The sequence below is a fragment of the Octopus sinensis genome, linkage group LG25 (genome assembly GCF_006345805.1).
Source record: "Octopus sinensis linkage group LG25, ASM634580v1, whole genome shotgun sequence".
NCBI lineage: Eukaryota > Metazoa > Mollusca > Cephalopoda > Octopoda > Octopodidae > Octopus > Octopus sinensis.
The window spans coordinates 15,939,652-15,953,689 of record NC_043021.1 but is presented as its reverse complement, the minus strand read 5'-3'; the positions used below and the strand labels follow the sequence as shown (position 1 = coordinate 15,953,689).

Below are 14,038 nucleotides of genomic sequence, written 5' to 3'. Positions count from 1 at the left end.
CCTCATACTCTCCCATCACTGCCCAAAGCCATTCATATTAATTAAACAGAGATAAATTTAACGCTTGGCTTATTATCAGTTATGTATCTTCAATTATGTAGCTGCCTGCTGATAACATAATGTCCTTCTTTTAATCTAATCCTTATGAAAAATTTTTTAAATGCAGTCATGCTTATCATCTCCGTTCTAATATTCACTTTTCCATACTTGCATGAACTATAAAGAGCTTATGGAGGTTTATTGAGGCAGATTTTCTACAGCTGGATGCTGTTCCCGTCACCAACCCTCGTCTGTTTCCAAGCAAGGTTTCTGCGAAATATTGAAATTGAATAGATTGTTTGGCACTCATTTGCAACAGTCATGTGATGTGAAGACAAGGAGACACAAGCATACACACACACATGTTCGTGCGCACACACGTGCATAATTGGCTTCTTTCCATTTCATCTATCAACTTCACTTGCAAGCTTTTGTAGAAGACACTTGGCCAAAGTGCCATGCACTGGAACTAAGCAAGCATCTTAACCATACAGTCACATCTAGTAAAATCTAGGGTAGGTGAAAACTTTATAGGCGCAGGAGTGAGTGGCTGTGTGGTAAGTAGCTTGATTACCAACCACATGGTTCTGGGTTCAGTCCCACTGCGTGGCACCTTGGGCAAGTGTCTTCTAGTATAGCCTCGGGCCGACCAAGCCTTGTGAGTGGATTTGGTAGACGGAAACTGAAAGAAGCCCATCGTATATATATATATATATATAATATATATATATATATATATGCATGTGTGTGTATATGTTTGTGTGTGTGTGTGTGTGTCCCCAACATCGCTTGACAACCGATGCTGGTGTGTTTACATCCCCGTAACTTAGTGGTTCAGCAAAAGAGACCGATAGAATAAGTACTCATCATGATTGTTCGACCGTGGTCGAGACAATGGAATTTACTATGTTACGCCAGACTTCATGGTCCATCATAGCATTACGGAGGTCCTGTTGCTGGATGCCTGTATCCCTGGAGATTACATGAGGGTAGGAGAGTGTGCGCCCTCTGGTATCGCGAGCAGATGGCTTCCAGAAGAGAAGAGTAGAAATTACCTCGTTTTCAGCTCCACAACAATGTCCAGCAAACTGGACCCTCCTACCTTTCACAAGAGATGATGCAGGTGGTAGTTTCCCATATATTTGTACTTTGGTTGGATGACACTTCCATGAGAGATTTTTGAGCTCGCATAAGGAGCCTTATGATGATGATGATGACGATGATGATAGTTGTAGTAATGATGATGATGGTGGTAGTGGTGATGGTGGTAGTGGTGATGGTGGTAGTGGTGATGGTGGTAGTAGTGAGTGGTGGTGGTGGTGGTGGTGGTGGTGGTGGTGGTGGTGGTGGTGGTGGTGGTGGTGGTGGTGGTGGTGGTGGTGGTGGTGGTGGTGGTGGTGGTGGTGGTGGTGGTGGTGGTGGTGGTGGTGGTGGTGGTGGTGGTGGTGGTGGTGGTGGTGGTGGTGGTGGTGGTGGTGGTGGTGGTGGTGGTGGTGGTGGTGGTGGTGGTGGTGGTGGTGGTGGTGGTGGTGGTGGTGGTGGTGGTGGTGGTGGTGGTGGTGGTGGTGGTGGTGGTGGTGGTGGTGGTGGTGGTGGTGGTGGTGGTGGTGGTGGTGGTGGTGGTGGTGGTGGTGGTGGTGGTGGTGGTGGTGGTGGTGGTGGTGGTGGTGGTGGTGGTGGTGGTGGTGGTGGTGGTGGTGGTGGTGGTGGTGGTGGTGGTGGTGGTGGTGGTGGTGGTGGTGGTGGTGGTGGTGGTGGTGGTGGTGGTGGTGGTGGTGGTGGTGGTGGTGGTGGTGGTGATGGTGGTGGTGGTGATGGTGGTGGTGGTGATGGTGGTGGTGGTGATGGTGGTGGTGGTGATGGTGGTGGTAGTGGTGATGGTGGTGGTGGTGATGGTGGTAGTGGTGATGGTGGTAGTAGTGATGGTGGTAGTGGTGATGGTGGTAGTGGTGATGGTGGTAGTGGTGATGATGGTAGTGGTGATGGTGGTAGTGATGATGGTGGTAGTGGTGATGGTGGTAGTGGTGATGGTGGTAGTAGTGATGGTGGTAGTGGTGATGGTGGTAGTGGTGATGGTGGTAGTGGTGATGGTGGTAGTGGTGATGGTGGTAGTGGTGATGGTGGTAGTGGTGATGGTGGTAGTAGTGATGGTGGTAGTGGTGATGGTGGTAGTGGTGATGGTGGTAGTGGTATTGTGTATAGGACTACATCATCCAGTTTATCCTTCCTCTTTTTATAAGTACAGTATTGAGAGACCTCATCAGAGCTCTCTTCAAGATTCAATTTAGCTCAGTATTGTTATAATGTTGATATGTTTTAAAATTTAAATAAATTCTGGCCAACCAGATGAGATTAGATTAGACCTTATCAGAACTGATTATACCTGTTTCATCTTCTTAGTACAGCTGTCCTCAGCTTATTGCTTTTTCTTTTATATCACAAATCATGGATTATTATATCATGGGTTACAGGTTTCCAGTGGGCCAATCATTATTTCACTACATTTCTGATGGAGAGAATCATAAGGAAGTGTCCATAGCCCAGTGCAGAACAAATATTTCAAAGGACTTCGTTTGTAGAAAAGAAAGTACTGCCTCAAGCCCAAGGACTCATAAGGAAGTGTCTGTAATCCAGTGCAGAACAAATACTTCAAAGGACTTCGTTTGTAGAAAAGAAAGTACTGCCTCAAGTCCTAGGACTCATAAGGAAGTGTCTGTAACCCAGTGCAGAACAAATACTTCAAAGGATTTCGTTTGTAGAAAAGAAAGTACTGCCTCGAGTCCTAGGACTCATAAGGAAGTGTCTGTAACCCAGTGCAGAACAAATGCTTCAAAGGACTTCGTTTGTAGAAAAGAAGTACTGCCTCGAGCCCTAGGACTCATAAGGAAGTGCCTGTAACCCAGTGCAGAACAAATACTTCAAAGGACTTCGTTTGTAGAAAAGAAAGTACTGCCTCGAGCCCTAGGACTCATAAGGAAGTGCCTGTAACCCAGTGCAGAACAAATACTTCAAAGGACTTCGTTGTAGAAAAGAAAGTACTGCCTCAAGTCCTAGGACTCATAAGGAAGTGTCTGTAACCCAGTGCAGAACAAATACTTCAAAGGATTTCGTTTGTAGAAAAGAAAGTACTGCCTCGAGTCCTAGGACTCATAAGGAAGTGTCTGTAACCCAGTGCAGAACAAATGCTTCAAAGGACTTCGTTTGTAGAAAAGAAAGTACTGCCTCGAGCCCTAGGACTCATAAGGAAGTGCCTGTAACCCAGTGCAGAACAAATACTTCAAAGGACTTCGTTTGTAGAAAAGAAAGTACTGCCTCGAGCCCTAGGACTCATAAGGAAGTGCCTGTAACCCAGTGCAGAACAAATACTTCAAAGGACTTCGTTTGTAGAAAAGAAAGTACTGCCTCAAGCCCAAGGACTCATAAGGAAGTGTCTGTAACCCAGTGCAGAACAAATACTTCAAAGGACTTCCTTTGTAGAAAAGAAGTACTGCCTCAAGTCCTAGGACTCATAAGGAAGTGTCTGTAACCCAGTGCAGAACAAATACTTCAAAGGATTTCGTTTGTAGAAAAGAAAGTACTGCCTCGAGTCCTAGGACTCATAAGGAAGTGTCTGTAACCCAGTGCAGAACAAATGCTTCAAAGGACTTCGTTTGTAGAAAAGAAAGTACTGCCTCGAGCCCTAGGACTCATAAGGAAGTGCCTGTAACCCAGTGCAGAACAAATACTTCAAAGGACTTCGTTTGTAGAAAAGAAAGTACTGCCTCAAGCCCAAGGACTCATAAGGAAGTGTCTGTAACCCAGTGCAGAACAAATACTTCAAAGGACTTCCTTTGTAGAAAAGAAAGTACTGCCTTAAGCCCTCACAGGGCCAGTTACCCTTTTTCCATGGTGCATAAGTGACTGAGATCACAACATCCACCCCTGAACAAGATGCCAGTCTGTTGCAAAGTTGCTCATTTACAGTTGAGTGGGTTCTCCTGTTTGTGTGGTGCAGAGTCCTGTTGCCAGACATAGGGTCTTCCAGAAGCCATCTTCCTGACCCAGGCCAGCACTACCTCCTCCAGGTACTTGATATAGGCCTCTGTGTTGAGTATGAGGCTGTGTGGGAAGATGAATGGAGGCATCACGTTGCCATCACTAGTGATCACTCCAAACACCATGATGGTGACAGGATGTTTGATTTTTATCACTCTTGGTACATGTCTTCAGACTGACACTCAAACACTCTGAAATGTTTGTACTGGAGCTTCTAGTGCAAATGCCAAGCAGTACAGCATGTCGTTTCCAAATTTCTGGCAGAGTGAATTGCGTCACGGTGCTGTTTTTCTCACAGATGGTGCCCAACTGACCCTACTATACTATGTAGTGGACAAAATCAAAAACAATGCACATGCATGAAATTGAAAATATAAAATGGTGACAATTTATCCACTGCACCCGGTATATATACATATACAACATGCTTCTACACAATCTCCACTTACCAAATCCACTCACAGACAATGAATGTCCCAAGGCTATAGTAGAAGGCACTTGCCTGATGTGCTGTGTGATGGGATTGAAACTGAAACCACATGGTTGTAAAGCTTGCTGTTTAACCACACAGCCACACCTGTACCTATTCAGCAAATTTACCTCCCCAAACTTGTACATTATTTTATCAACCCTAAGAGGACAAAAAGCAGAGATGATTGAATTCAGAGCACAGAGCATAAAAGAAAAAAATACACTACAATGCATTTGGTTCTAAGTTCTAATAATTCTGCCAATTTACTATTGATTTCTAGTTCTGATTTCAATTATGGCTGCAGAAAGATTTAGCAATGATAGATGGAGAGATGGATACATATTTGATCTAGATCAAGATTTTTTCCATTTTTCTCCCACCTAATTTGCTGAAACTATAGAAACTGAAGATAAAACACTGATCTGGAATATCACAGAGATCTGTAAAAGGAATTAACGACAATGGTAATAATATATAAAACCTAATTATTAATCTCATTGTTCTGTTAATCTGCACATCTGATATATTAGCAGCATTTCCTCCAAGCTTTATATTCTGAGTTCAAATACTGCTGAGGTCAACTTAGCCTTTATTTCCCTTTGGGGTTGATGAAATAAGTACCAGTTGAGCACTGGGATCAATGTAATTGACTATATTCGCCCCCAAAATTTCAGGCCTTGTGCCTATAATAGAAAAATATATATACTTATAGACGTGGCTGTGTGGCAAGAAGCTTGCTGCCCAACCACATAGATCTGGGTTCAGTCCCACTGTATGGTATCTTGAGCAAGTGTCTTCTACTATAGCCTTGGGCAGACCAAAGCCTTGCAAGTGGACTTGATTGATGGAAACTGAAAGAAGCCTGTTTTATATATATATATATATATATATATATATATAAATACAAAATGGGATAAGAATGCAAAACATCCAGATAGACAATACAAAAAACATGGACGGGTCATTCGAAGCCTTTAATCTTCAGTCAAGAACTCGATCATCCTCACTATTTCAGCTGATTAATCTTGAGATTGCTCCAATCTGGCCAGCCCCCAAGAAAAACTAAGCTAAGAGCATTAGATTCCTTGGTAAAAAAACTTTGAATGTATACGAAACAAGGACAGAAAAACGGACGATGTTACACGAATATAAATACAAATATATATATATATATATATATGTATATGATTGTGTGTTTGTGTTTGTCCTCCCCACCATTGCTTGATAACTGATGTTGGTGTGTTTATGTCCCCATAACTTAGTGGTTCAGCAAAAGAGACTGATAGAATAAATACTAGACTTACAAAGAGTAAGTCATGAGGTTGATTTGTTTGACTAAAGGCAGTGCTCCAGCATGGCTGTAGTCAAATGACTGAAACAAATAAAAGAATAAAAGAATATATATTCTCAGAATTCTTTTATTTTTAATTTATTTCAGTCATTTGACTGCGGCCATGCTGGAGCACTGTCTTTAGTTGCACAGATCGCCCCTAGGTCTTATTCTTTGTAAGCCTAGTATTTATTCTATCAGTTTCTTTTGCTGAACCTCTATGTTACGGGGATGTAAACACACCAGCACATGTATATATATATATATATATATCTGTAAAATAATATGTGACAATTATTCAATAGTCAAGATAAAACTCAGATAAATTTCCTCTATTTACATAATATTGAGGTCTCTTTCTTTCTTTTGTTATCTTACCGTTTTTACCAATATATATATATATATATCTATGCATATATTATATATATATTTTTTATCTAGTTTCACCTCACAAGCTGTGGCCATGCTGGGGCACCGCCATATATATGTATGCATATATATTATATATATGCACACACACATGCTATTAAATCAATTGTTCAATTTATTTGGCTGACAGTTTACCTGTCAATCAGTTCAGTTACTCTATCTTTGTACCTGTCTGTCTGTCATTATAATCGATAATCTGAGAATTCTGGAGGTGGTTTCTCTTTTACCTCTATTCAGATGAAACCATCTTACATGCTATTATTAACTCTATAATTAAAATTATTCATCTAAAATTATTCATCCATATAGGCGCAGGAGTGGCTGTGTGGTAAGTAGCTTGTTTACCAACCACATGGTTCAGTCCCACTGCATGGCACCTTGGGCAAGTGTCTTCTACTATAGCCTCGGGCCGACCAAAGCCTTGTGAGTGGATTCGGTAGACGGAAACTGAAAGAAGCCCGTCGTATATATGTATATATATATATATATATATATGCGTGTGTGTGTTTGTCCCCCTAGCATTGCTTGACAACCGATGCTGGTGTATTTATGTCCCCGTTACTTAGCGGTTCGGCAAAAGAGACCGATAGAATAAGTACTGGGCTTGCAAAAGAATAAGTCCCGGGGTCGAGTTGCTCGATTAAAGGCGGTGCTCCAGCATGGCCGCAGTCAAATGACTGAAACAAGTAAAAGAGTAAAAGAGAGAGAGTTTGAACTTTTAAGCCCAAAACCAAATGATAACAATGATCTACTGTGAATAGCTAGAGTGGCTAAAGTCAGTGTTAGAAGAAAAATGACCATCTTTGCTTTCAAGAAGAAAGGTGTTCTTCCATCAAGATAATGCTCGGCCACATACAGCAAGGGTCACATTCCGAAGACTGGAGCAGTTTGAATGGGAAACAATGCCCACCTGCCATAAGTCCCAGGGTCAAGTTGCTCGATTAAAGGCGGTGCTCCAGCATGGCCGCAGTCAAATGACTGAAACAAGTAAAAGAGTATTTATCCATCTGTCTGTCTGTTTATTTCTCAGTTTGTCAATCTAACTATCCACCCATCAAGCTGTATTCTGTATGCCTGCTTTTTTGTCCATGAGCTTGCCTATATGTAATTACTTAGTGTCATTCTATCTATCTATCATCTATCAAGTTTATAGCCTACTCTTCCTTCCTCTTCTAACCACAATGCTCCAATTAAGATTGGTCTCTTAACAATGTCACTGCTATACCTACAATCCAAACTCAAGATAATAGATGTTAAGGCCTCATAATCACTCTGGTTATTGGGTGCTTAGGCCAAAACCTTCGACTTTTTCCACACTTTTCAGTCAATAGCCACTATTCAGAAGGTCAGGCAGAGCAAACAATGAAGCAGTTTGTTATTGTTATTGCTGGTTGTTTAGTAGTGGTGGTGGTGGTGACAATGGCATTAGCAGTATTGGTGGTGATGTAAGTTTGTTTTTAGGAATATCACTGCAGTTAGTTGAGGTAACGTGGTATGAACCTTCTAAACAGAAGACCCATCAGTTTGTGTCCTATCTCTTACACAAACAACAATTGTGTCAGAGGTAATGACTGATCATCTCAAGGTTTCAATATATCATGTTGCAAACAGGTTATTAGAGCAGAACTGAATGAGAAAGAGGGAGAGAGAGAGAGAGAGAAAGAGTAAGTGATAGAAAGTGTACAATGAAATTGCTGTGGGGAGTGGAATAGTCAACATATCTTCAAACAGTCCTTCTTAACCGTTTTATTACTGTATTTCTGCAGAAATACTCTTCCTTACTTTCAGTTATTTTTAGAATAATTAAGAATTTTGTAAAATAATTTTGTCGTTATTAAGTTGCTGCTTGAAACTTAAATTAACGTGAAATTTTGATGGAAGTTGTAAAATATTACAGAGATGTACTTGCATAGCAAGTGATTTGATCTGAGATCGTGTGCTGAAACGGAAACAATTGCAGCATGGAAGGTGTTTGTAAGCCATTTAAGAAACACACAAAAACCGTTCGATTCACTTCAACATTTAAGTTTAATTTGTCAAAGTATTTTCGTCGCTAATGTTCACTGATTTTAGTGACGAAAATATTTTGACAAATTAAACTTAAATGTTGAAGTGAATCGAACGGCTTTTGTGTGTTTCTTAAATGGCTTACAAACACCTTCCACGCTGCAATTGTAGTTGTAAAATAATTTTGTCATTATTAAGTTGCTGCTTGAAACTTAAATTAACGTGAAATTTTGAAGGAAGATTTTGATTTAAATCACTTTGAAACAGGATGTTTGTGTCCTTGAACCAGGAGCAGTCTCGGGCTGGTTGGTAACAAATGGGTTAAGGAGAAAATAAAAAGAAGACAGGAGCAATAAACACTGAAAATGTGCAGAGAACAACTTCTGCCACATTCCATATATATAATCTTTTTACTCAGGGACTAGTAGACCTGACACTGTTCATTAATCGGTGTGCATTCAAAGAAATGATTAGTAAATTTACGAAACCGGTATGCTTTTAAATCTCTTTAGCAATTCACAGTAATGACTTTTATTACTTTTATTCCTACCTCAGTTCATCTAATTGTATATACATCTATCGTTACTTTTTATAAAAAGCCTTTACTTTTTTTGATTTCCAATGTGCATTTTCGCTTATTTTTCTTCTTATTTTCCATGTGTAGTTTCTATTTTCTTTTTGTAACATATTTCTATTATATATATATATATATATATAATATAAATTGGACATGGGCGATTGTTGTATTCTTTCTTGTCTTCAGGTTCACAGCCAAACGGCTGGGTGGATTCCTGTGAAAAATGGCACACATGTGGAGATGGGTGCATAGATTGGAATGCAGTTTGTATTTTTTGCCTAGCCCTCATACTTACTGAGAAAATTGATTAAAACTTTTTCTAATGGAATTCCCCTCTTTCTTCGGCCATTAAAACAACCAGTTGCTTAAAAGCTGTTTTCTGATGAGGTGGGGCCAGAAAATTTTTATACAGCTGGAGGCTCCAATCGAAACAGGGGACCCAAAATAATAAGGTTGAGAAATGCTGTTATAGATTATGCCTAACCGAAAACGATCACAGCCACATCATCCAAATAGACCGGGTGAAACTGGGCTTAGCTGCTAGTATATATATATATATATATATATATATATTCTTGTTTTTATTTTTGTTTTCGTTTTTTGTATTTATATTCATCCCTGTTGCGTTTTCATTCGTTCCTTTTTCCAAGAAATCTAATGCTCATAGCTTAGTTTTTTCTTGGGGCTGGCCGCGTTGGAGCAAATATCAGAATTAATCAGCCGAAATTTGCTATGATGATCCGGTTTCTGACTGAAGATTAAAGGTTTCGAATGAGCAGTCTGTTTTCTGTGTTCGTCCCTTTGTGTATTTCACGTTCTTGTTTCTTTATATATAAATTTTATTCCTATATATATATATATATATATATTGTTGTTTTTATGCCAAGTTATATATAAAAATAATGTAAACTAAAGGGTTCCTCAATACTTTGTACTTGAGTATATGTTTATTAAAATTTTACAAGGAGAACGTTGACAGCAAACTTGATGTTTCAGCTTGCTTGCTGTCATCACACACACACACACACAAATATCAGTCAATATAAACTTAAAGAGAACTGTTTGTAATTGAGTGTGTGTACATGCATAATTTTTACAAAGATAAAAAGAATTAAGCAAAAACATTGAAAATCAATTATTTTTTATTGGAAAAATTGCACAGCAATGTGTAGTTGAATACAATTGCAAGGTGGTGAGGGTGGGTGGGTGGTTGGGTTATAAAATAATTTGAATGGTGTTGAACATGGATCTATCAGCAGCTCCCTGAGACAGAATGGTTGATTTGATTTTTATTTGTCTTTTTTATCAGCAATGTTTCATTGTACTCAGTCTCAAACTATCTCCATATTCACGATGATTTCGGAAGAATTTCTTGCAATGCATCACTGAAAGAAGACGCAGAGACATTAAAAGACAAGATAAAACAAACAATAAATAAGGTATAAGTAAAATCATTTTAAATGGTTTATGTTGGAGTGAATTACAACTTTCAGCCCTTTTAAAACCCTTTAACATGCAGATTACACTGTCAAATGTTTGAGGCCCCCTTTGGTCATGACTGACCGTGGGAGTGCACCTAGAGAGTTACCCTCCGAGGCACAAGTCTGGGAAAGGTTGTTTATGGAAGACCAGCAGTCACCCATGCATACCAGCCTCCTCTCTCCACACCACTGATGTTATCCAAGGGAAAGGCAAAGGCCAATACAGCTTGGCACCTGAGACGTTGCAGCTCATTTCTACAGCTGAGTGAACTGGGGCAATGTGAAATAAAGTGTCTTGCTCAAGAACACATCACACAGCCCAGCCTGGGAATCAAACTCACAAAGACCCCCTTTCATTGAGAATGACCATGAGATTACACCTAGGAAGTTACCTTCCGAGGCACAAGTTCAGGCAAGGTTGTTTATGGGAGACCAGCAGTCGCCCATGCATACCAACCTCCTCTCTCCACACCACCAGTGTTATCCAAGGGAAAGGCAAAGGAGCTGATACAGTTTGGCACCTGTGACGTCGCAACTCATTTCTACAGCTGAGTGAACTGAAAGCAACATGAAATAAAGTATCTTGCTCAAGGACACAACACGCAACCCAGCTGGGATTCAAACTCACAACCTCACGATCGTAAGCTCGACGCTCTAACCACTGAGCCATGTGCCTTCACCACTGTCAAATGTAATGCTTATTTATTCACATACATTATGTATCATACATAATCATACATTATGTTGTAGCTCCAAGATTTCAGTGATGTGATGGTTTATTTTGAGAATGACATTGTAGGTGTGATAGGCTGGATCTTTTTGGTTTGAACATAAAACAGAATATTTGGGCCAGACATGACTAGTTTTAACCCTTTAGTTAGTTAGTTAGTTAGTTAGTTAGTTAATTTTTGGCTCAAAAGCAAATAGCAAGGCCATGTAGGGGGACATGGAGTTAAGTACAGGGTGGTGTTCATGTAAAGAGTTCAGGCCACTTGAGGTCAAGGGAGACTTTGAACAAAGCGGTCGTCGGCATCTTCACCATCTCGTCTGGCAGCTTGTTCCACGGATCCGCAACCCGGACGGAGAAAGCTCCTCTCCTTCGATTGAGATGAAATCATCACAGGTAGAGCTTTTCGGAATGACCCCGCAGCCGACGCTCTGGAGCAGGAGTGAAGAACAGCTCTTTCGAGAGGTTACACTTTCCGCTTATGATGTTGTGAGCGAGAATGAGATCACCACGGCGGCGGCATTCAGGTTACTTTGTCAAATATAATGCTTATTGATTCACATAGTTTTGAATTAATCATGCATTATCTCATAGCTTTGAGATTATTGTGAGGTGATTACTTATTTTTAGAATGACATTGCAGGGTTGGTGTGAGAGGCCAAATCTGCTCAGTTTGGACATAAAACAGATAGAGTATTTGGACCAGATATGCTGCACTTGGCATAGGCCATCATTATGGTCTCACTTGGCTTGCTGGGTCTTCTCAAGCACAGCATATCTCCAAAGGTCTCGGTCAATTGTCATCGCTTCCGTGAGGCCCAACGTTCGAACGTTGTGCTTCACCACAATCATTGAGAAATTTATAGTCATCTCTCTCTATATAAACGGCAGTTTGTCTGTCTGTGTGTCTGTCAGGTTGTACCCTCACCCTGACCACAGCTTTCAACCGATTCTGATGAAACTTGACACACACATAGCCCAATGTCATAATACAAAACTAACACAGCGAAAATTTTGAAAAGTTCCCCCAGTTCTGAAAACAATCGATAAGTTCGACATGGGGTCGAGAATCTAAGCTTTTTATATGCAACACATTTTCTGTTGTAGTTTTCGCAACTTGCAATCGATTTTCACCAAACTCATGGTGAAACCTAACGTTACCCTAAGAAACTTAATTCTGATGTTAGTTTTCCATGCAATACCTTACCATCAGAAAAAATCGATAAAATCATGTCATTTTGGGAAATTGTGTTCAAATTCAAGATGACATATTTTCGACAATATCTTTCACAAATTGGCAGGAAATTAGAGGGAAAGGACTAGATTGGTATTAGTCGTTACCTACTAGGGGCTCTTACATACCCGGGCAACGCTGCTAGTTTAAGATATGTGGCTCAAAGAACTGTAGGTAGCCTTTGGCTTTCTTATCCATCCAAGTGTTTTTTTTTATAATCTAGTATATTACAAGCTATTATTTATGGCCGTATTTGCTTCGTGGTATAATATTAAATGACTTAAAAGAATAAAAGAGACAACAATCGATAGTTCAATACCGTAACTTCATGGTTATTGTTCTACAAATATTGATTTCTAACATGTATATGATATTGATTTACTACCAATATCAACACACACACACACACACACACGTTTTATTAATTTCAGAGAAAGATGGAAAAACCAAGTTGACTGTGGCAGGATTTAAAATACCAAGTGTAAAGTCTGATGCTTACACTTTACTCTTTTACTTGTTTCAGTCATTTGACTGCGGCCATGCTGGAGCACCGCTTTTAATCGAGCAATTCGACACCGGGACTTATTCTTTTGTAAGCCCAGTACTTATTCTATCGGTCTCTTTTGCCGAACCGCTAAGTGACGGCGACATAAACACACCAGCATTGGTTGTCAAGCAATGCTAGGGGGACAAACACAGACACACACACATACATATATATATATACATATATACGACGGGCTTCTTTTCAGTTTCCGTCTACCAAATCCACTCACAAGGCATTGGTCGGCCCGGGGCTATAGCAGAAGACACTTGCCCAAGGTGCTACGCAGTGGGACTGAACCTGGAACCATCATCATCATTTAGCGTCCGTTTTCCATGCTAGCATGGGTTGGACGGTTCAACTGGGGTCTGGGGAGCCCGAAGGCTGCACCAGGCCAGTCAGATCTGGCAGTGTTTCTACAGCTGGATGCCCTTCCTAACGCCAACCACTCCGAGAGTGTAGTGGGTGATTTTATGTGCCACCGACGCAGGTGCCAGACGAGGCTGGCGAACGGCCACGCTCGGATGGTGTTTTTAATGTGCCACCGACACAGGTGCCAGACGAGGCTGGCCGACGGCCACGCTCGGATGGTGTTTTTACGTGCCACCGACACAGGTGCCAGATGAGGCTGGCGAACGGCCACGATCGGATGGTGTTTGTTACGTGCCCACAGTACGGAGGCCAGTCGATGCGGTACTGGCTACGGCCACGTTCGGATGGTTTTCTTGTGTGCCACCGGCACTGGTACCACAAAGATACAAATTCCATTGATGTTCATCTATTTTGATTTGTTGTGGTTGGTAAACAAGCTACTTACCACACAGCCACTCCTGCACCTTGTAAGACATCATACAACTATTTGATCAACAAATGAGAGATTACAACAAAGCAAACAAAAGCGGGGAGGGAAAGCGACAGACATTTAAGTGGAGTCTCGACATGATCACTCATTCTGCTAGAAATAGCTGCCAAAGGACACATCAGACCAATGTTTTCTCAAATGATTTTATCTATGGAGCCCTTTAATTCCTAATTTACTTGGATGGAGAACTCCAAGCCATTTGATGTTTAAAAAAAAATCATATAATAATATTTTTATTATTAAATGTTATTAGGAGTTGTAATAAAAAAAAAATGGTTAAAATATTTTGTGAATTGTAGAA

At 40.6% G+C, this 14,038-nt stretch overlaps 1 protein-coding gene across 1 annotated transcript in view; it reads right to left on the bottom strand.

Moving 5' to 3' along the window:
* Positions 1–10,013: 10,013 nt before the first annotated feature.
* LOC115224326 (transducin beta-like protein 2) overlaps positions 10,014–14,038 on the bottom strand; it is a 40,011-nt gene continuing 35,986 nt past the window's right edge. Inside the window, exon 11 of the mRNA XM_029795186.2 lies at positions 10,014–10,274. Within this exon, the coding sequence (XP_029651046.1) occupies positions 10,238–10,274 (37 nt within the window). The 3' untranslated portion in view covers positions 10,014–10,237. The remainder of the gene's footprint in view (positions 10,275–14,038) is intronic.